The sequence below is a fragment of the Rattus norvegicus genome, chromosome 9 (assembly GCF_021556685.1).
Source record: "Rattus norvegicus strain SHRSP/BbbUtx chromosome 9, alternate assembly SHRSP_T2T, whole genome shotgun sequence".
NCBI lineage: Eukaryota > Metazoa > Chordata > Mammalia > Rodentia > Muridae > Rattus > Rattus norvegicus.
The window spans coordinates 50,070,277-50,094,503 of record NC_141542.1 but is presented as its reverse complement, the minus strand read 5'-3'; the positions used below and the strand labels follow the sequence as shown (position 1 = coordinate 50,094,503).

At 37.6% G+C, this 24,227-nt stretch overlaps 1 protein-coding gene across 3 annotated transcripts in view; it reads right to left on the bottom strand.

Moving 5' to 3' along the window:
• Khdrbs2 (KH RNA binding domain containing, signal transduction associated 2) overlaps positions 1–24,227 on the bottom strand; it is a 506,623-nt gene that overhangs the window by 37,785 nt on the left and 444,611 nt on the right. For 2 of the 3 annotated variants that reach the window (XR_015628455.1, XR_015628456.1), the window contains exons 8-9: positions 16,008–16,066; positions 1,026–1,197 (exon numbers count right to left, since the gene is read on the bottom strand). Coding sequence is in view for 1 of the 3 variants with exons in the window: in NM_133318.2 (NP_579852.1) it covers positions 1,100–1,197; positions 16,008–16,066 (157 nt within the window). In the remaining 2 variants the exon portion in view is untranslated. Of the gene's footprint in view, positions 1–337; positions 1,198–16,007; positions 16,067–24,227 lie in introns of those variants that run through there. The other variant, NM_133318.2, reaches the window with a different exon arrangement.

Sequence of the window (24,227 nt, the reverse complement as noted above, 5' to 3'; positions counted from 1 at the left end):
GAGAGACATGCTAGTGCAAACAAGTCAATCAGAATTTGTGTTTAGCAAGATAAAGCTTAGAGGATAGTTTAAAATCCATTTATTATTCTGAATCCATTTCTTCCATTAACATGTTGTACATTAGTGTTTACTAACCATGATTCATGTCACAGTTTAGTTTGTTAACTTTTAAATTATTTAACAACCATAAGTTATTGATACATTTTTAAGTATTACACAGATATCTTAAAAACAGGCTTGGGTTCATTTTTGTAAGTTTTAAATAGAAAACATTTTAGGCATCTCTTGAAAAAGAAATAAAGCAGGCATTTAAAGTTAGAAAACAAGTAATTCCAAATTTAGTTTTTACAAAAGCCTTCAGCTTTATTGACAAATTATGGCAAACATATTTGACAAATTGTGGTTCCTATTTAGAGAAGCTTACACATGGAACTTCATGTGTGTTTTTTTCTTTTTTCTTTTTTTAACAAATACAGGTTAAAACACTGAACAAATTCAGTTAGCTACATACATACAGTAGCTGCTTGTTTTCCACCCCATTAAAACAGCATTTAAAAATTAAATTTACAACTTAATATTGAACATCTCCATCTGACTAACAGATATTAAAAGACAGGTTAAAACATCTTATCTACAACTGTGTTATCAGCTAGTTCAAAATCATATTACAGTCTTTTAACAACCCTAAACAAAGGTTCGGCTAGTTGGTTGAGACTCAAAATCTAACAGGTTCATGCTCTTTTTTTTTCTACAAAAGAAAAAGGAGAAAGGAAACCGAAAAGGAAAGGGAAGGGGTTGGCGGTTTACACACAACAATTAAAAAAAAAAACAATCAAGAGAATATCAACCTACAGAATGGTTTATAAACTATGCTTGCCAGTCTCTTTTTTTTCCAGTCTGTTTTATAAAATAATACTAATGTCCATGTCACGTTAACAGTATAAGAGAATACAAGAATAGGTGGGAGTAATTATGAGCAGTTATCCCTAGGATAGAAAAAACAAACAAACAAAAAAGACTATTACTTGTCTTGTTGCTGTTTATGTGAAGAGCACAGGCTATGAATTGTCTTTGAGGAGGTCACAGGTGAAGAGGACCTTCAATATCTACCATAGGGGTGTTCCCTGTATCCCCCTCTGGCTGACCTTGGTGGTGGTGCCTTCAGGCTGGAGCGGGTTGTGGTCCATTCTTCTGGTGCTATGAGCAAGAGAGAGACAGTGACAGACACGTGACTTCACAATTACAGGTCAAGAGAGTCATGCCAGAAACAGTGGTCCACTGAAGAAATGATAATAAATGAGTTCACCAAATGAAAGCTAAAGTTCAGCTCTGTTTCAGAAAGAGGGACTCTGCGAGTGTCATTAGTGTCCATGGTGGTTATTTGAATTAAACTCTCCCGGTATTTGCCAAAGAAGAGAAAGTCGGACTTCTAAGATAAAACCCATGTTTGCTATGCACTACATTCCAATGCTGCTACACTGCAAGAAGAGCTTAAACATAGCCATGCCATTTAATCTTTCAATACAAACTTCTATAGCGAAATGCACATATTGACCAGTGGTTCTCAGCCCTTGGTTACCACGAGAATCAAATAGGACTCAAAGTACAATGAAACAAAACATCTACTCTCTGTCCCACAAACTAAATTAATTGAAACGTTCTGTGATTAAGGATCTATGTGTTGTAACTTTTCAGTGCCTCTCATTCTGAAAACAGTTGAAATCTATGATAAACCTCAGGTCACAATGTGAGAGATGTGCAGGGCACAGAGCAGAGAAGGTTGAAGTACTTAAGTATGCACAGAAAGATTTCTCAAATCCCTCTCCCATAAGCTATTTGGAAAATATGATGGTCCCTAAAGGGCTAGGGAAACCCCTCAGTGTTTTAAAACTTAGCACATCCCTCCAAAGAAGAACCCAGAAATAGAAAGCCAGCCAAGTATTTGAGAGGTGTGAGAAACAGAGACTGCAAAAATCTGAGTTCCCAGAAAAGGAACCAACTCTACCTCTCCATAGCTTACAGGGAGATTTATGGTGGCAATCCAGAAGTGATTCCAGAAACTGGCTTATCTAGGTCCTTTACTCAGAATTAACATGCTCATGGACAGACAGTAGAAACAGAAAGGCAACTGCCAATCAGAAAGACACACTGATAAAATGATAGAGAAGTAGAATCAATGAAAATATCTACTGGGGAATCTCCACGGAGGGCAACTGATGTAGCCCCTTTGCCCTGTGTTGTTCCTTGCAATAGGTTTAAAAAGTTTCTAAAATTGGATATGAAAATTTAAAATTTCAGTATTGTAGGTTGATGTATATGAAGGCAAACACAAGATAAAATGAGGCCTGTCATTAGACGAGAAGGAAGGGAGGTGGGAACAAAGGTTTTAGTAGGAAAGGGAGAAGCAGAAAGGAGGAGAGAGGCAACATGGAGGAAGACGTACACGATCCATCACCATGTGTCTCTACACAGATTTAGATTGTTGTGAATATTTCTTAATGGATGGATTTCTATAAGTCAATCTTATCTAGTTGGGTAGATTGTATCTTATCAATTGCTTGTGAGTTTATTGTGTGGATGTATTGTGGACTGAGAATTTAACATATAAATCCGATTGTTGGGTTGCACTTTGTTGAGTCTTGATTTTACCGGTAGCTGGAACCAGAGAGTTCGTGGCTAGTAGAGAGGTGCCAAGAGAGATACTAACCAGAGATAAATTATGGTTAGTTCCATATGGCCCTTTGGTGCTGGAACTAACTCTAGGGACCAGCGTGGCAAGGTGCTATGCTGGAACAGCTTGTGGTCAGCCTGGGTCTGGGAGTACTTGGGGATAGCATGGAGCCTCTGAGATAAAGATATCCCACAGTGCCATGTGGCTTTCCAAGGTTCCTTATCATTGATAGAGGAAACCAATTATTTATGTCTCTTAATTGGGGCCTTGCTTCTGCTTTGAACACAATCTCAATGTCAGCCATGAATCAAGGTTTGGAGAATGTTATTTCTTTTTATGTCCAGTTTCCTTCCTCACTGTGTTTATCACGATGGCCATGTTTTATGCAGTTGTCTCTTACATTTGCTACATTGGGCAATCAGCCATGGTGTAGACATATGCAGCACCCTAGCATCTTAAGAGCTCTCACACAGTGAGTGCACCACAGGCCTTTAAATTCGCCATGGTGAGCCTCTCACCACTCCTAGCCTATATTTTTAATGCAACTACCAGAGATAGAAGGGATACTCCAAAGTCACCCTAGGCTCAGGCAAGTATGGAACTTTACAGGGGTTAAGAACAGAAACAAGAGTGAGAGGAAGAAGCATAGGGTCCCTTGTGAAGAGGTGTGGAGAATGATGGAGGAATAAAATTTAGAAGTGCATTTGGAGTTTAGTGGCTCCTTTAGGACTTTATTTACTAGACACTAGAGTTTTAAAAGTATCTTCAAATTTAGTACAAGGGTTGGATTCATAGCCGATTGTTTTTAGTCCCATGATGTTGTTGCAAGATGCCTCTTAAAAAATCCTCACAGTGAAGTTTTAAATCAGCTCTGTCTCTTTGAAAATAACAGAAGAAACACAGGGTGTTCAGTACCAGGGGACTGCTGTGTGAGAAACACTGGTTGGGTTATGGCTATAAAATAAATGAATAAGAATTACTTTTCAGAGAGGATGCATGTACACTTCTGCCTTATCTAAATGACTAGAATACCAAAAATTTATAAAAATATGAAGTAAATTCATATTTATTTATCACTAACAAAGCGCACAAAATCTCCTAGGCATCAGCTGTTATCCTATGTTGTGATGACAGACAGTCAAGGACAGCACAGAGAGAAACACGTGGGAAACGTCATGGATTGCAGCACCTTCTTAACTTGTTTTTTAGGAAAATATTCAGGGAAGTAGTGAGGAGGGAGCCACTAACTGTCATAGGTCGTTTAGCTGAAGTTAGTCTGGACTCTCTTAAGTGGCCATCTTGAAGAAGAAAAGGTTTTCTGAGCAAACCTAGAAATTCATTATGAACTCAGTTTGTATTTATTCTCTCTCAGATTATTCTTTCTCCAAAGACTTTCCTACATTAATTATCCAGTATTATTTGAACTTATTTCCAAAGTGGTTTTTAAGATCTATTAGGGAAGGCACTTTGTACAGTGGCGAACATGTAGTAGAACAGCATAAGTATAAAGTGAGTCAGTGATGTTATTAAACAAGGGAGGAGTTAAGCCACTTATGCAAAATAAATCAAGCATAGACATTGCTCACAACTTGCATTTTATGTGTATATGTGTGAGATAAGGATATTTCTTTTAAAAGTTGTTATTTTTATTGTTGCGAGTGAGTAATGTATCACCTCTTAATTTGAGCATCCCAGAATGCCTAGAGTTCATGTCAATCACTTGGGAGTTGGCACCTTTGAGTAACATTTTACTTCCTTTGAAGTATAAGTCATCCAGGTTAGTCTTCCTGTGCACTGAATTTTTACTCAAATGACCTGCACTTTCTCAAAGACTCTGCTCAGCAGATTCAGGGCCATTAAGCCTCATGCAGATTGTAATGTGCTTGCATTTCTATAGTGAAAGCAGATACTTTGGGGAGCATTCATAGTGGGAAAAAAATCTAGACAATTTTTAAAGTTGCAAAAAAAAATTGTCCCAGATACATTAAACATTTAGGTTCTTGGTGAGCATGAAACACAGGGACTAGAGACCTTTTTTTTTTAAATCTGGTGTTATTGAAGTTAAATGGAAAAATAGAGTTTTAATATTTGGGTTCCAGGAAGTATTTAAAACATCACAGTCTCCATTCAATTCATTTTGAACCAGTTCAAAAAAGATGTCATTGAGATGCTTGATCCTAAGGACTAAGCTAGCCTGTTCATGCATTGGTCATTCTCCATATATCTTTGCATTTCTAAAACTCACTAAAGAATCTCGGAAAAGTGGTTTAAACCCACAGTAAATAATGGCTGCTTATACTGTTCATTTGTGCCATGTTGCAGATCAACATGCAAAATTCATAACTAATGTAAGGGTTGATTTGGATATGAATTGTCCTCAACACAGTGCTGATAGAAGCTGCTTGCAAGTGAAAGGGCTTCTACAACTTGCTTGGTGCCAGAGCTTTAAGTTCTTCACCCATGAAAGCAGTCATAGCTGAATGCGCTCTAGGAAATGTTAGTGAGAAAAATTCCCCCATCATCCCCTTCCTGTTTTTCTGTCTGTTTCTATTCACTACCATCTACATCTGCCATGATCCTCCTCAATGCAGGAGCCCAAATGGATCTTTCTTCAAATACAGTCTTATATTATCAAAAGTAATCTTCACAGTTTTCCTATGAGGTAAAAAAATCCTCTAAATCATGAGTGAAGTGTGGATCATGGGCTGAGTTGGGGGAGATGGGAAATGCAGCTTTGTACCTTTTTTGTTTCTCATGTGGTATGATATTTTGAAGCAAGTCTTATCTTTGGTTCAGATTTATCTGAAACTTACTATATAGCTCAAATTCTCTATGTCAGTGACAGAAGGGTCTGTCTTGACTCACCTCTATACAACAGAGGACCTAATGAGTTTAGTGAAGTATATTCTTATTGTAGAGTGCATGCCCCACCTCAATAAAAAGAGAGCCAAAGGGACAACTGAAAAAAGAGTTAACAGAACAGAACACAGAAAATGAAATAGGGAACAATAACTGGACACAATATAGATGCTTGTCTCATGTGAATCTAAACTATATTTTTTTGGTGTCAAAGTCTGGATTGTACCAAAGCTGAGGAATTCATCCACAGACTTGAAAAGTATATGAGAACTTGATGAGAAGTAACACAGGGCAGAATCAATTGGTAGTCTAAAGTAATGTTATAACCTTTTCCTTTAGTTCAGTGAAAAAGGTAGGCATGGTTACATTCCTTCATTGATAAGAAAACTCAACTTCTAGCTGCCTACTTCCCTCACCTACCTCCATTTTCTATTATAATGCAGTGTTTGGTCTCAGAAAGACACTCAACAAGTAACAATGGAACAAACAAACAAAGAGAACAAAGAAAGAAACACCAGGCTTAAGCTCCATGATCTGCTCTAATGGGGGTATTCCCCCTGCCCCTGTTTGTTGGTTGCTCCCAAGATGTAAACATCTCTATTGCACCCTACTCTTAAACTTAGCTTACAAGGGAACCATTTAGAGAATATTACTATCTCATTGTGTACCCTAAAGTAGCCTTGAACTCAGGAGACACTCCTACTTCAGGCTCATGAATGGGTCCCACATGTATTATTAATCCTTACCACGATTCCTTTCCTCAAATCCTTTTTGATACAACTAATCAAGCTGAAAACTAGCTGTTTGTATTGTTTTTTTTTCTAAGCATACCAAGGCAATCAAAGTTTACAATCTTCAACAAAGGCAGAAGCAGGTTCCCAGTTTGCCTAAAGCTGTCCAATTAAGAGTGGATAATTTGAAGCGAAATTGAGATCTTAAATATAACTAAAATGTAAAATTACCAAATAAGCAGTGCAGTAGTGAGACTCTGGTGTGTGTATGTGTGCATATGCATGTATGAATGAGTGTCTGTGTGTGTGTGTGCGTGCATGCACACTTCTGGTATGCAACCTGTGGCGATTAGAGAACAGCCTTATGGCATTTGTCCTTCATCTTGTTTGAGATAAGGTCTCTTCATGGTTCTATATGCCAGCCTAGTTGGCCTGTAAGTAAAGTCTCCTTCCTGACAGTCTGCTTCCCACATCCTGGAGTAGGGACACTAGGATCAGTGGGAACTACATGATTGTTAGTGTCCAGTTTTAACTTGAGATCTGAAGATCTCAAATCACGTTGACAAGCTTGTGTGTCAAGCACATTAACTCACTGAGCCATCTCCTACCCCTACTTGTTTAGACCGTGTTACCTTTAAGGGAAATGATACCCATGTACTATCAGGACTACTTGTCGGAGGTGTTCTTTTAATGGCAGTCTCTCAAATAGTATGAGAGAAAGTTAGATTATTCTAAAATTAATTTTATGAGAACTTCAATATACTTTGGGAACACAATTTCAGTGAGCTGTCTTTCAGTTAAAAATAGACTTTAAAATTTCACATTAAGATGAAATAACTATGATATTATTCTCGGGAACACATAAACATTTCAATATCAAATCCTAGGACAAACAAATTGTTTGCATGTATTATATTTCCCAGTGACTTTTATATTCTTGGTAATTTTAGAAAACTCATCTTTTGTAAAATCAATTTCTCAAATGCGTATCTCTATTTACTGTTAAATATAGCAGCCCTTTGTTCTTCAATCCCAGGGCTGGCATGAATGCTAGTTGGATTCATTTTCTTTAGCTGTTTTCACAGATTAATCAATGCAGGCTTATTTTCACACTGGGATAATAATCATCTCTCTCCTCAGCACAAAATGAGGATTTTCGTGTTCTGCAATCGACTTGAAGTGCGGCACTCGGGTGCCCTAGATTGAAATATAGCACCCAATTTCTCCTTGCTTTCATTCATTTCAAGACAGTGTATTAATATTATCTGCCTTGGTTCCACACAGCTGCCATTTAAGATGCTACTAACGAATGGATGCATAATTAGCTCTCTAGTTCATACATTAAATACATTTTAATAAACAGCTCTTTCCTCTGAGATGGAAATGTTGCTGTCCATTCACAGCTGCCAATCTCACAGAGAATGAAGACGGTGTTTCTTATGTGAAGCACTGCGTAGCTAAGCCCTGTAATTAAAACACATCCCCATTGAATTATGGGCTATTCAGACATATCCAAAGTAATTTTAGTAATTCTGACTTAATTAGAAAATAGTTTAGATGTGCAGAGACTGATTTTAAATTATTATTAATCAAATATTCATTCTCTAAAAATCAGTTCAGTATAAAAATGTAACAAATCTTAGTTTAATAAAAATGGATAATACATGAAATGTTACATGATCCTCATAATCAATACATTTAAATATTTAGTTATATTTACATTTTAGTATTATAGTGTTGCAAGGAAGGCATTTAATATTCAATATTACCTACAAATATCCAGTTTATATTTCCTACTTCAGCAGTGAAACCTGGGACACAAAGAGAAAATGTTTTACATCTGATGATAGAACAGAATGTAAAGAAATGAAGGCTCAGACTTGGGATCCCAGCCACTTGGGAGTTTAACAGGAGAATTACCTGAATCCAGTTTGAAACTAGTCTTGGATATGTAGCATGATATTGCATTTTTTTAAAAATTATACAGTAAATCAGTAAATATTCAGTTACCACATGCATGCATGCATACACACACACACACACACACACACACACACACACACTGACAATAGAAAGCACATTAGTAATATGTAGATCATTGTCTTTATGCAGGTGGAAGGCAGGCACAAGATAAGGCAAGGCCTGTGATTGGCCAGTGAAAAAGTAAGGTGGGCATAGAGTTTTGAAGGTAGGAGAGAGAGAGAGAAAGAGAACAACGAAGATGGAGGTAGAGAAGGATAACCCAGATCTGTGTGGCCTGAAATGGCCACAGGTAGTTATGTATACTTCCTAAGGGATGGATTATTATAGAACAATTTGTCTTATGTAGGTGGGTGGTTTATATCATTATCAGTTGGTTGTGAGTTTACTGTGCAGACGTTTTATGGAGTCTGAATTTACTGATATAAATCTGATTGATAAATTACAAGCTTGTTGAATTTTGATTTTAACAGGTTACTGGAAGTTTTGACTGTAACCATGGGGGTGGGGGCAGATGCTGGGAATGTGAGCAGAGTCCGCGGCAAGACAGTTGTAAGAGGGTGGCTGGTGGGCTCAGAGAGTAGCTGGCGGCAGCGTGGGATGGAGATTGGGAGCTTAGCAGTTGAAATGCTTTGTTGATTGAGATGAAAACACCCTGTAGATATCATTTGCCCCACTAGTGTGGGATGGTAGAGATCCTTTTATTAATATTTACTGCAACAGTAATATTTATGTTAATTAGCTCAATATAGCCATTCTATGCAGTGTATGCATTTTTCAAAATACATACATTCCAAATATCCAGCAACAAACTGAAAACATACTTATAATGTATTAATTAAGCAAATCGAAAATATACTTATAATGTATTAATTAAACAAATTGAAAACATACTTATAATGTATTAAACAAAACTCTGAATAAAGTGTTACATGGGAAGCATTGGATATTTACTATTGATTTCAAACCGGCTGTGAGCATGAACACTGGAAGGGAGAGTCTATCTGTGAATGTCCTTTCGGAAGCACATTCTGATGCTCACTCACAATTTTCTGGTTCTCTCTCCTGTCCTCATGAGGAGACAGGTATCTGGGCCAACCTACTATCATCTGCTCTCATTGTTGATGATTGGGTAAAGGAGTATTCCAGGAAATAGACTGTCCATTTTGTAAATGAAAACTCAACCCAGTAGAGTTTAATGTCTGTATCCACCACAAAACCAAACCAAAATGGAAGAGGGAGGAATTACTAATTCAAAATGGAAGCCAGAAGAAACATATATGCTTGGAACAAAGAGTATTAACTTACAAGGCTATCTACAGTTCATTAACTACAGGATAGAAATGAATGATAATGTATGGGAGGTATATACAGTTTGACTTGAATGGGCATCTGTGTCAATCTTCTCCTGAATTTGTAAATATTACCATCTTACTTTGTGTTTTTATGTTTTATTTTTAGTAATTGTGTCTGTGTGTGTTTCCTGTGATTTTTTTTCCTTATTTGTTTTAAAAGGGGGAAAAGTCTATTTAGAACATATTGTTTCAGAAAGTTGTTTTCAATAATAAAAAAGAAAATATATCTGGATCCAAGTGTCATAAGAAAAGAACCACTTATCAACAATTACCAATATAATCCTGATAACCCACTATACAGCATACTATACCAAATCTGAATTCTCGTGATATATGAATTTAATTAGCCTTTGATATTATAGTGCTGAGCCACTGTAATTCTAGTTATTTTCCCTTGCCCTGTTTTCCCCTACACAGAATAAGAGTGTATTAGAATCTTCAGAACTTTACTCTTACAACACATGATTGATATGGACATACTGATTTTGTGATTATTCAAAAAGAGCATGCCAATTTCAAATGAACATGCCAATAGGCAATTGTTACAATTCATGTGAAATACAGGAAAATCTACATTTATCATGGTATAGTCCTGGTGATAGAGACGTGGAAGAAAATACTTTTACAGACCATGATGAGAAAAATCTGTGTTTAAATTATCCTTTATTGCCACATACAAAGTAATAGGTTTCATATGCCATCATCATGCACGTCTATTATTGGTCTCTTACCTAATCCCTTTCTCATGTCCTTGTTCCCAACTATTGCTGGTCCCAATGGTTCCCCCCTCTCCTTTATGGACATGTGTACTATTATTGTCTTTGTCCTTTCCTACGTTCCATTTAAGAGTTCTTCCCTTCTCATGGTTTCCTTTATAATTCTCTCTCTCTCTCTCTCTCTCTCTCTCTCTCTCTCTCTCTCTCACACACACACACACACACACACACACACCACCCCCATGGTGTGTTTACCTTCTAAGTTTACCTTATTTCACTTTATATAATGATCACCAGTTCCACCCAAATATCATGATTGCATTTTCCTTTCCAGCTCAAGGAAACTTTACATGTATATTTGTTATATTTGTCATTGTTTGATGATGGCCATCCTGCCTTGGGCTCTTAGCTGCTGTAAGTCTGGCAGCAATAATATTGAGTCAAGTGTCTCTGTAGTAGGACTTAGATTCCTTTGGGTATATACTCCAGAGTGATACAAATTGAGCCTGTGGTAATTCTATTTGCATTTCCCTGAGCAACCTCTTTAGTATTTCAATAGTGGCTGTACAAGTTAGTGCTGCCACCAGCAGTGAATAGGGGTTTCTCTCTCCCCACATACTCACTAGTAAGTTTTTTCTCGATGTTGATGTTGTCCATTCTGATGGGTGGGATAGAATTTTAAAGTATTTTTCAAGTTTCATCTTTCTGATGAATAAAGATGTTGGCTATTTTTTTCAAGTGTTCACTGGCCATTTGTATTTCTTCTTCTGAGAACTACCGGTTCATTTCATTGCTGCATTCCCTGATTGAAATTTTTTTCCACTTAGAAACTAATATTTCATCCCTTCACAAGCCATTCTGCTGCACATCATCGAATGTAGCACTGAATCCAGTGCATGTGGTTCCATAAAAGAAACATGGGAGCTATTTTTCCTCAAACTGACACATCAATTTTGAAAAATAATGACTACACTGAAATTCTCAAGGCATTTCATGAATAATAATATATGTCCTCATTAGAAAAAAAAGTGTCAGGAGATTTGTAATCTTCACACACTGGAATAACACTTACATATGATAGCCACTTAATAAACATTTTTAAATGAATAATGTTGTCTAACTTTGTATGGCACTACAAGTTGTATAACTTTGTACAAACTCATAAAGATTATATTCTGGTATAATAGGTATGCATCCATCTATTTGTAAACAGGAAATAATGGGGCAATAGAAAAACAATATACTTTGTAAATCATCACAAAGCTTACACCTACCAGTACCTATATGCAAAATATACTCTCTTGCTGCCTTTAAACTAGCTGGGCTTCCTCAACAGCCCTGTTTATGTAATCTATGATGCTGTTGTCTTGAGACTTTTCCATCCACTGGTTGCCTTGACAATGTCATCACCAATGTTTTTGGGGGACAGAAGGGCTGGGTCTCAGGGGTTGTCATAATAACTTTTATTGCTGTGATAAGAAACCATGACAAAGGCAACTTAAAAAACAAAGTGTTTAATTTGGCCTTATGGATTCAGAGGATTAAAGTCCCTGATAGAGGAACAAAGACATGGAGGAAAGAACAGCTGAGAACCACATCTTGACAAGCAAATGGGTGGGGAGAGGGAGGGAGGGAGGGAGGGAGGGAGGGAGAGAGAGAGAGAGAGAGAGAGAGAGAGAGAGAGAGAGAGAGAGAGAGACCATACTTCCTAATCCTTCCCAAACAGTTTCTATCAATTAGGAACAAATTATTCAAATATATGAGTCTATCAGGGCCATTCTCATTCAAATCACCACAGACGCCAAGGCAGACAGACCACTGATCATGGCTCTGATATACCTTGGCTACATGACTTTGATCTCATTTGGGCTAATCTTGAGGGGAAGGATGAAGGCCGCTGGTGTTAGGTGATCCTGGATTAGATTGAACAAAGAAAGCTACACCTTAGTATCGTCTATGATAAAAGCAGAGAAGCTAAGCTTGTATTTTATTCATAGATCACTTTCAGTGAAAACTTGGACAAAGAATGTTGCTTGACTCTAGGACAAGTAAAGACAGGGTTGGAAGAAGATAATTATAGCTATTTTTTGGTGAACCCAGGGAACTGTGGATGCCCTGGTGTGTTTAGCCTTATACCTCAACCTAAATGGGTAGTGATGACCATGCCAAGATTGAAAGTGCTAGATTCTCTTCTTGCTTCCAGAATCATTACTAGCATTTTTGGGGAGAGAACATCAATCAGGCACTTTGGAATTCTATTTCATGTTAATTGTTTGATTTAGGAAAATCACTTAATGCTACAGCCTTAGTTCAAAATGCAGGTGATGTGTGAGAATGTACATAGAGGATGCTGATGGAGACTCTATCATGTGGAAGATATGTCTGTAATTTTTTTCTCCCACACTTCTCCTTTGTATCCCCCTTACTAAGACCTGTAGTTGAGCCCTCTAATGTAACCTGACTCCCAGGTCCCATACTCTCTATCAGAATCATTTACATTAGACCTAGGCTTCCTTAGGCTTTGCTTAGTCCTGAGTCACAGAAAGCCCCCATATGTGGTAGCAGCACTGGGTCAAGTTCCAACTATTGACAATGTATAAAAACAGAAAAGGACTCTTAGAGATATTCTCTCACCCTGACTTCCTCTCTGTCATAAATTGCTTAATATGTTCACATAAAATGTGAGAATTTATATGGAGGGCCTCAACTATTATTTAGCATTAGTCATAGTGATATTTTCTCTTGCTGGGTGTGGCATTGCATTACTGAGTAATGACTGTATTCCATCCTAGTGAATGCTGGCACACTTGTTACCTCTGCCCATACTCAGTTTGTACCTGCTGGGTAAAGGTGTTGACTACATTAAATCTATGGTAGTTATGGTTAATAGTTTAATCTGTTCCTAGCGAGGTGACCAACTGAAACATTCCCTTAGGCATGGGCTTAGGAAATAGTCCTGAAAACAGCTGAATGTGACATCCTATGGCCAGTAAGCTACTGGAGCTCAGTCACATACCTGAGAAACAAATGGTTGGGTCATGAAAAAAAAAAGCAAATGGGTCTTTCATGATGCTCCAGGAAGGACTTTCCACAGGGAAGGGGACCAGCTTAGAATGAAATAAACCCAGAAGACAGTCCATCAGAAATGGGCTTTTTTTGAGAATTGAAAAATATTCTAAAGAAGTGAGTGGACTCATTGTGACTTTGGAGAATTCAGAGACAACACAGAACATTGCAATGAGTACTTAATCTAGAAAGGCTAAAGCAGGAGAATGAGGAGTACAGTAAGAAGCCTCGGCTGCCTCTTATCTCTTACTCACATACCCCTACATGCCACCCCCACCCAAAACTTTCTGCTTGTCTTATTCTGTAAGTCCATGTACTTGAACTTGGTTTTACAAGAAAATGCACTTGCATTTTATAAGAAAACAAACATTTGCATCAAAAAGTAAGTGTGTTTTAAGAATAAATAGTAGGTTTTTGGTTCCCCAGATTTACATTTCACTGGGTTTAAATTACCATTGGGATGTCTGGGTCCAGAAGCACCAAAAACCAACCAACCACCTTAGAGACATACAAGGTGTACAGGGCCAGAAAGATATGGATTTCTCCTGAGTCTCAGATGATACTGGACAAGAGAAAATAGTATCTAGATCCTTCTGGAGACCTCTTTGGTGAAAAGATGGAGACATAGAACTTCGAGCACCCAAAAACAACAGCTGTTTCAACTTGTGCTTCCTCACTCTCTATGACCTGAATTGTTCCCAGTGCGCAAAGTCATGTCAGTGATTCTCAGCTGAGTTTTCTGTTGCTTCTGGATGCTACGCATGAAGAAACCTCCCCTCATCTTTAGTCTGAATTTCTATCAAGAAAGTGATGGATACATGTGGGATCCTTGCCAGGCAAAATAGCAGCTGGTTATACTTTGGAACCTCCAAACCTCTTGTCTTTGCAAGTGGCCAATGCTTATTTGACCTTGTCTCCAGAAGACTTGATGATTCTCAGATTCAGAAGTCACCGGGGACACCAAAAGTTACCATCTAACCTAGGCTTGGCTGCATGAATTATAATGAAAAAAAATTATGAAGAAAGCTGTAATCCTGGTAAAGACTATACATGTGTACAGCACAAAAGATCCCAAACAATAGGACAGGTGGTCTGTCAAATAGTAGATATTCAGATATGGTTTTGTTTATTTTTGTTCTTGTTGTTTTACAAGTTATTTTCAGTTATATGTTGTTATAAATATACAAAAATTACCAAAATTCATGTGGTTTATGTAAAGAAATGTAGCTCTCTGCTGGGATTATAAGCATCTTAATATAATCATGGAGTCAGAGTGGCCCAGGTCCAGATTCATGTGAGTCAATTAGTTACATGGTAGGATACAGGGGTGAGGTGTCACATCCCAATGTAAAGCCAGGTGAGCTTAGACCTGACAACTGGATCTTTTTAGTAAGCTTGCTTCCTCAGTAAAAGAAGGCTAAATGTTTGCTGCTCAAATTGAGCAACTAGGGAGTGCCATGTGTTACTCTGGGCTTGTGCATGGTTAGGAAGAGAGAAGCCCATGGCAGTTTCTGCTGGGAAATAGTACAGGGAAATAAACAATGCTGATGTTTTGGTGGTGGTAAATCTTGCACAGAGAACTGGCTCAGAAAGCTCAGAATTTGTCCTTGGGAATAGATGACTGAAAAGCTAGAAATGAGTAAGGTCTGCAGAGTTTGACTTCATTCTCTGTGATCATCGTGCTTTCCTTTCCCCACCTGACCATCTGTCCCTCCTACTTGACAATCTGTCCCTCCTACCTGACCATCTGTCTTTCCTACCTGACCATCTGTGCTTTCTTTCCCTCACCTGGCTGGTCTTCTGTGCCTTCCTCCCCCTCCTCCACCCCCGCACTCAAATGTGGTTATCTTTCTACATCCTGACCTAGCATTACACTTTCATGACATGGCATTTCTAACTCATAGATAACTCCATTGTCTTCTTCATTCTCCATCAGAGGAAGAGGAGGTCTTGTTATAATTTTAGCAAAACCCCAAGACTATAAATGTCTAAATGTCATTTCAAGGCAAACCTGCTAAATAAACATTTTATAGAATCAGACACGACCCATCAAAGCATTCAGCAAGTATTTGCTGGATAGAATTATTAATTTTTAGTGATACTCAATGCAGTAATACATTTTGTAAATCAACTTTATAGACTAATAATTTATTCACTGTCTGTTAATGCATGCAAAAAATGTTATTTTGGATTTTAAAAGTTACATATGATGGAAAATAATTGAGAAATCATTTCATAATAAAAATATTTTTGCATTTTCAAGTCTAAAATATTTTAAGTGTAGATTATATGGTTATCTTTGTGACAAAAGGAAAAACACAATATCGAGGTTATACCAAAGACTGGCCAATAGAAATTCTGAAACATGGAACCACTACTGACTGCTCATGAATGCTGTGGAAATGATCTATGATTGTGATTAATTTCTTTTGAAATTTTGATCAAAATTGATCTGTCCAATTTTCTGCACCAGTTCTATAAGTCAAATCTTACTGTGGAATTACATAAATCAATGTAGCAGACACTTCTGTGAAAATGGGGCAGTGCGGTGGATATAGAAATAATTTCTTTGTTGTCAGTGACAGATGGGTATTCTGATCTCATAACCATAGTAAGGAAAAGGTCTTACCGTAGCTGTCATAGGCATCCTCATTTACTCCATGACCATAGTCATAGTATTCAGGCACACTGCAACAGATGTAGAGAGGAATCAATGATTCTGCAAGCAGGAGAAGCAACCTAGAACTTCACATGAAATTTGAAGTCCAAATAAAAGAATCTCTACCATCCTATGCTAGGGGGGCACTTTGCATCTGCGGGGTATTTGCAACTGCATAGGAAGAACAACAATATCAGCCAATCAGACATCCTAGAGCACCTGGGGACTAAAACACCAACCAAAGAGTACACATGAAGGGATCCATGGCTCCAGTCTCATATGTAGCAGAGAATGGCATTGTCTGGCATCAATAGGAGAAGAAGCCCTTGGTCCTGTGAAGGCTCATTTCCCCAGTGTAGGGGAATGAGAGGGCATTGAGGTGAGAGTGGCTTGGTGGTCGTGGGAGCATCTTCAAAGAAGCAGGGGGAGTGAGGAAGGGGAATAGGAGAGAGGGATAGGAGATAACATTTGAAATGTAAATACATAAAATATCCAATAAAAATGAATATAAAAAGAAGTACTCAGTGATTAAAATGGAGATTACTAATAAGAAGTACTATGATTGTATGATCATCTTTCTATCATCTACTTATCTATTTATCAATTTATTTATTTATGGAATGTCTAAGTTGGTCTTCACTTCTACCTTCCTATTTGACACATTAAATTTTCCTTCAAAAACAAGTCTAAGACTTCAAAGTTGATGAGAGAAAAGATGTAGTCTGTTTTTAAGCAAAAGCTGCTATACACATTGGTGATCTGATGTGTAGCCTTTACTATTGACAAGTTTAAAAACATGTATCTTCCTTTCTGGCCTATAAACTTGTCAATTTTTTAATTTATTTACTTCCTCTCAGTATGTCTACAGTCAACAACTACACACATGGCACTGGGTTCTCTTTCTCTTTAGAGGATCACAATGTCTCCCTCACAGTTGTTTCCTGCTTTGCCCTACAGCATAGCTGCTTTCCTGTCAGAGACCACACTTCAATTGGCATCCATCCTTTGCTGTGACTAGCCCTCTCTCTGAGAGCTTTCACAGTACACTTCCTAGTGTCCTTTTGATGACATCAGCCAGCTATTGCCACAACTCCCCTGAAAGAATTCTCATGCAAATCCTAATGTGTTTAAAGACAATAACACTTGACTGTCTTTTTCTTTGAAGTCTGGTGACGCCATTGGCCATTTATGCTCCTTTTCATGCTCCCCTGGATTTGAGATGTTGCTAACTCACTTCTTAGTTTTTCTGTTTTGGTAAACTTTTCGTTTCTCAACCACCTACTCTCATCCATTTATTAGAAATTTTCTTTTCTAACACTAAAAAAATGAACTCATCGGTGGCTGTGTTTAAACACCCACTCTATTCTTATGACTTCTACATTATTTCTCTGCTTTTTGGCACCTTCTCCCTGCTCCCAGGTGTGTCTAGTGTCCATCTCTATTTGCTTGTCAAAGTGCACTTTTACAAACTGAGCAATGAAAATAGTTTTCTTCCCACCTCAAATCTATCTTACTAATAATGAAGGAAGCATGTTAGTGTCACTTAAGTGGCAACGCGTGGGTTTTCCTTCTTATCTCGTGTGATGTTCAACATGAATGGCAAATTTCTTCCTTTCTACTTGCAAATATGTTCACAACCTGAACGTGTCCCAACATTTCCACAGCTGTAGCTGTGGCAAAGAGTTCACCATTTCGCTCTCAGATGATTCAACCTCCTGCTAACTGCTTTTGTGCCCGCTTTTGTCTTTCTATTTTTCTGTGTAGCAGTCCTTTCTATAGGTATGTTAAATCACCTGAGTTCTCTACTCAGAGTCCACAGGTGTCTTTCCAATGTCCTTTAAGTGGAAAAAGGCAAAGCTGTTACAAGAATCTGTTATGAAGCTCCACCACTTCCCACTTTTTTATTCAGTTTAGGGTACATCATGCCAAAGGAAGTTCTCAAAGGATGGAGACGTACTATCGTCCAGTGTCTTCATACTTGCTGATCTACTACGCAGAAAATGCTTTTTCCTAAACATCCTGGTTTGCTCTTTCTTTCCCGGTTTGTAAATGACTTGCACCATTTATGAAAGTTTTTTCCTGGTCATTCCAACGAGCGTCCAGCCATGCATGCCCTGCTTGTTCCTCTTGGCACTTGTCAATCACAGCCTGTTACCATGTAAACACACAATGACCACATGCTTATTTTATCAGGAGCTAGTTCCCGCTCATGCTTAAGCTTCCAGCTTTGCATATTTGCTTCTCCCTTATTTACTATTAGTGTCCCAGACTGATTTTCCCCAGCATTGGTTGACATATTACAGCTTCTCCAGACTTATGACATACAGGAGTTCATTGTCTATAGGAGGGTAATTATCAACTTGGGCATAATGCAGCTTGGACATTTTAAGAATAATATAAAAGAATTAGAAGTTATTGTTTTGATAATTCTTATTTTTATTGTTACTATAGGCTCTATACTAAGAAAAGTCTATACTTTAGTTATGAATATCATATTTTGCCTAAAGAATTCTCTGGTTTAAATTAGCTATAATCCATTGTCATCTACTTGAATATTAATTAATTAGTTAAGTATCTTAGTATTATTGACAACATTAGAGTTTGAACCTACTAAACAAGCATTCTATCAAGGACCTGCATTCCTCACCCAAAATCCCTTTAGGCAGAAAACACGATGACAAGTAAGTGATTTCAAAGCAAATATCAAATGGTATATAAGATCTGAGGATTGGCATACTTGTCAACTATTGGGTAAAAGGAAACTACAGAAGGAACTACAATGATGTGCTTTATGAAAATGAATCTTATTCTTCAAGAGAACCCTCTAGATATCAACAGATAACAAACTATGATTTCAATGAGAGTAAAGGCACAGAAAGGAAGCAAGGTCTACACCTTAGAGACTAATGAGAAACACAGAGACAGTTGATTGTGTTTGTTTTCCCCGGATGCAATTTATAGTGAACAACTGTAATTTTAGCAAAAGGAGATACAAATTACTTAGCTCACCCTTACTGTTTTCAATATTTACACAGAAGCTAGTAAAACAATCTGAATGGGAGATAGTCTCTTCATCCTTGTATCATAAAAGCTTAATTGCACCAACCGGTAACTGAACATATGTATCTTCTTTCATACACATATCTTAATAGAAATGATGTGACCTTAGGCAGATGCAATGACTCAGCACTTCAGAATCAGTGTCCTCTTACAGAAGAGCATGGGTTAGGCTCTCACGAGCTAAGCTAGTTGGCTCAACAACCACTTCTAACTAGAACTTCAGGTGATCTGGCGCTCTTTTTTAGAGTCTACAAACACCTGTATTCATATATTCATATCCGCTCCTACATAGATATGCATGCTAAAAATGAAAATAAACACTTCTTTAAAAGGAATGATACAAACAAATTCAGGGTTCTCCTACAGATTCCACAAATTCCTGGGAGCCATTGTGTTAAGTTTCTGAGACTCTCCATGTGGCAGACATGAGAAATTGATTTAATGATCAACATGGGAAGGGGAGAATGCTTATACTGGTAAGAGCTTGTCTTTGAATAAACACTCGGTTCTATTTCTGGGAGGATTGTCTTGGGACCGTATTGCTGAACACTATCTGGTGCTATTACTGTATTACATCATTGGGTTGCCATCAAGATTTGGATTGATGAAGCTAATGGAGGTCAAGGAGGAACAGCTGTGAGAAAGACAAAGAAGACATGATTACTGTTTCTCATGAAAGACATAATCACGTAAGAGGGAATTGTCTCTTTCAGATTATAAGAAGCATAATGGAGAGCCATAGGAAAATGGTGGCTAACTGTCATAATGGACTGAGTCGGGCCTAGCTCTTGTTTACTAGTATTTTTCATAGGAATTCTTTCAGCTTGAGCATGCCCAGATACCTTTCCAGGTATATATACTTTTGTCACAGAATGAAGAAGTCAAGGTGTATGCAGGTGTATGCAGAAACCAAGGTTATTTCGAATTTAAGAACAATCTCCTATTCTTGGATTTGTGTTCCTTAATCTTCTTAGTGATGACCAAGCCCTGGCTCGATGAATGAAGACAATGCCTGGGGTGTGACAGACTGTGCCATGGGCAGAACCTCAGCTTCAGACTTACCACAAGAAGAAACTTTGCTCTACACCATTGCTTACCTTGCAGTTTGTAAAAAAAAATGTATGTTTTAAATATTGTTAGAAAAATAAAAGAAGGAAGGAGGGCAGAGAACATTTTGCTAAACGAGGCTGACTCTGGTTTGTGCTAGATTAAGAGGATTTGGAAATATAGACCTTATCATGAAGTTGCTTTTTCTATAGTTCAACAGCAAGACATAATTAATATCATTTTAAGGTGTCTTCACACTTTTCCCTTCGGTTGCCCAACACTATGATTTCCAGAACAGTCCTTGAACCTCTGATTACCCTCCGGTAGGAAGGAAAATATACAAACTGAAAGTCTCCGAAAGGACAAATGTTGATGTATTCTCTTCAGATCTGCACAGGGATACATTTACTCCCCAGGAAGATGCAGGGGAACTTTCCCAGAGACCTGCCATGACTCCCATATAAGAGAATCAAAGTTGCCAGGTGCACTAATCAGAACTTACATCACTATTCTCATCTCCACTCACCTGGATTTCACAACTGTTATGGCCCCTGAGTCTTCACTGTCTCCTTTCTTCACACTCATAGATTTTAGAACAGTTAGTATGTTCCTTTCTGACCATTTTACACTGGAGAGGTAGAAAGAATTGTGCGCTGACCAATTTATAAGGTACCACACCTTACAGAATCCCCTCGACACCCAACTGATCATAGAGATATGTACATTTCATAGATCCTGGGTTTTGAGCTAGTTCTAGTAATTAGAAGCTGAGATACTCCACATTGGAGAAAATGTAGGTTTTTGGTTTTTTGTTTTTTTTAACAACAGAAAGAAAAAACGTCATTCCCATTTGACGACTAGAGAGAGGAACTAATAGTAGAATACTCCTTGTTATCTCTTCTGAAACAGGCAGGGCTTTCCTTGCTAAGACACTGCCTAGCTCAACGTTCCCTGGTGCCTTCTATGACATGCAGAGAGCCATACTCCAAATTCATTACAATTTATGTGAAAATTAATTCTCTTTCTTCTGTTTCTGTTGGCCTCTCCTGATAGTGGCTGGGAATCTCAGTGACTCACTCTACTTTGGACAGGTCATGTTAGCAATTGCCTCCCAATAACCCGAGTCCTTGGGAGGAGAAGCAGACTGGTGTGCATTCATCATCTCCTGTTACTATGTAGCAAACCGGCAAGCTTTGCTCAGTGCCTCCCACTCCACTGTGGGACCCTAGGCTATGCAATTGTAACATGTATGTCACTTAACAAAGCTGGCAATAAATGCCTGGTGGTTGACAGGCATTCAGCTAGTATTTGTTGGATGGATAAATAAATGATAAATTAAAAAGACGTTAAGGAACAGATCATTGTATTTCAGTATCAGGAATATTGAAGCATGAAGCTTTTTTCTTTCTGGAAGAGGTGAGATATCAGAAAAACTCTGCTTGTATTAAGAGCAATGGAGCAGTAGTACACACACACACACAGAGAGAGAGAGAGAGAGAGAGAGAGAGAGAGAGAGAGAGAGAGACAGAGACAGAGACAGAGACAGAGAGAGAGAGAGAGAGAGAGAATAACAACAACAAAAGCCAAACCACACATTTCCTTTTTGATAGAAATGATTTTAGTTAAAATTTGCAAAACCTTATTCTGTTAAGGATCCTATTTCTTATATTCCAATTATTTCCCATTTATTTTTCAAATATTTACTAATATCAGAGGCATTTAAATGTAAAATGCTAATAACTAGATATTATTGAGTAAATAGTAAGAAAATTCAGATTTTATATATGTGCCAGCTCTTATAAAAATTATAGCCAGTATGACCACCATAGTAACTAAGCTCTCAATCACCAATAACATCCTAATTTTATCTAACACTTCTATAATTATAATAGTGCTGAAAAACCTTTTTCCTTATATTTTATAAAGTTGAGAATTAAATAATCAGGCTGTGTTTATACAGAATCCATTGGTTCTCTTTCACCGACTTCAACAACCGCATAAATGATACATAATGAAAAGCATAAACACCATATTTTATTCTGATTAAGGTCACTTTAATCTCTTATTTTATTTTTCTTTTATATATTTAAGAAATCCAGCGTGGTGTTTTGGTACTTATAAAGAGAGAAGTGATGGCTCTAGTTAGGCACATTAACATGTTAAAAATAATGCACTAATACGAACATTGCATCTGAAGATACATAATACTGATGTCACTACACTCAGCATTAGGAAGCCATTCTCAACTACTTTCCTATGTTTACTCTGCTCTCTTGCTTTCCTGTCTCAACAGAAGTCGTAAAGTAAAAATGTCAAACACAGGTGCATTTTCATCCTAGTATCCATCCCCAAATTGACAACTGGATATTTTCTTTATGTTCATTTATATGATATTCCAGGCCTTCTGTTAAGTTTCACCAGCTGTGTAAAAATTCCTGTCTACAAAGCTATAAAGATCAATGAGTATAACATGTTGGTCTATGTATATACTTGAGTCACATTCTGAACATTAATCAACTATCACTCACAGGGAGACTCTATCAAACACCTTACCACTCTTGTGCTACCCCCTGATTCTCATGGGTATTCCCAAGTGTTCTCAAATCAGGGAAACCTTCTATTATTTCCGGTATTGAATATGAATTTCTCCAATACAGCATAAGATTATGCAAATTTTTCTTTATCAAGAACCCATTTGCTACCAGGTTTTAAGCAGTGATTCTATGTGTCTATTCCTTCTAAAGCCACCATGTCCCTGAGCACTCATCTCCTATAGTATTCTTTCAATTCCATTGTCCCCAGCTGTTCAAGGTAATGGACTTGATGACTGAAAAATCACAAATATAACATAATGAAAGTCTGACAGTCATATATATATATATATACATATATATATATTCTGTACAAATATCATAATAAAAGGGAATGAAAATATCCTGATGGGGATTAAAGTGAAGCAGAAAACCTATTAAACAGGTATGAAATAGTCTTTCCACATTTTTTTTCATTTTTTTTACTCACTGACTACTAAAACCTTCAGATTTAGTAGGTATTGCCCAGGTCAGAAGGAACAAGGGAGCCTTAAGAGTGATATTAGCCAAAATTCAGATAAGAGAAAGTTGTAGCTTCTACTGATGCCCCAAAGTGTCTAGGGAGATGGTAGGTGGAGTAGCCATCCATGTTCGGTCTGGGCAAGAAATAGGGGAGATGGTTAAGAATCTGCCTCTGTGTGATGGTAAAGTCTAGACTTAACGGTAGTGTCAATAGAATACGCTACATGACGTAAGATAGGGCTATAGACAACAAGAAGCCACTTAGTTGCTTTTTGTTGTTGTTGTTTCATTTGTATAGAGAAGATGAGAGTGAATCTCCCACTCAAATTGTGAGAGGCAAGAGGTTCCGTCTCAAGGGGAGTGAATAGTGACTTATGTGTAGGAAGTCAACATTTAAAACAATATATTTATCACCTATTGTTTTTAACCCACTGGTGTAAAGGAACACTTCATGGTGAGAGGTTCCCTTTTATGTTCTGATGAATATGCCTTTTTGGAAAAATCATTTAATCTCTGTGTACTCCAGTGTTCATTTTTATCGGTAATAATTTTATATCCCTCAAGTATTAAGGGCATAACCTGTGATAACTCTGCTAAGTGTCTACTACATAACACGTCCTCGACGGCTGTTAATGAGACATTCTCCCCCAGTGAAAGTATAGCCCCATGGCTTGGCTTTTTAATATCCATAAAGGTTGACGTGCCAAGGAGGACTTCAGGTTGAAATATTCTGAGACATTAAATAGCTATACATGCCTCCCTAAGTTTCACTCGATGGTAATCAGTGTTCATAGGATGAGATACAGACGGATTATTCATGAGGAAAGTGACATATTTGTTCTGCTCGTAGATTAAGGATCAAGATAGATGATCTATATCAGGCATCCAGTGTAGAATTATTATCAGCTTGGCAATGATCTCCACTACACAAAAATGGGTATTTTCAGAGTGCTGCATAGCAAGCAATAGGGAAATACATTTCTGTGAGCCACCATTTGCAGATCTAACACCACTCATACATTTCTACAAA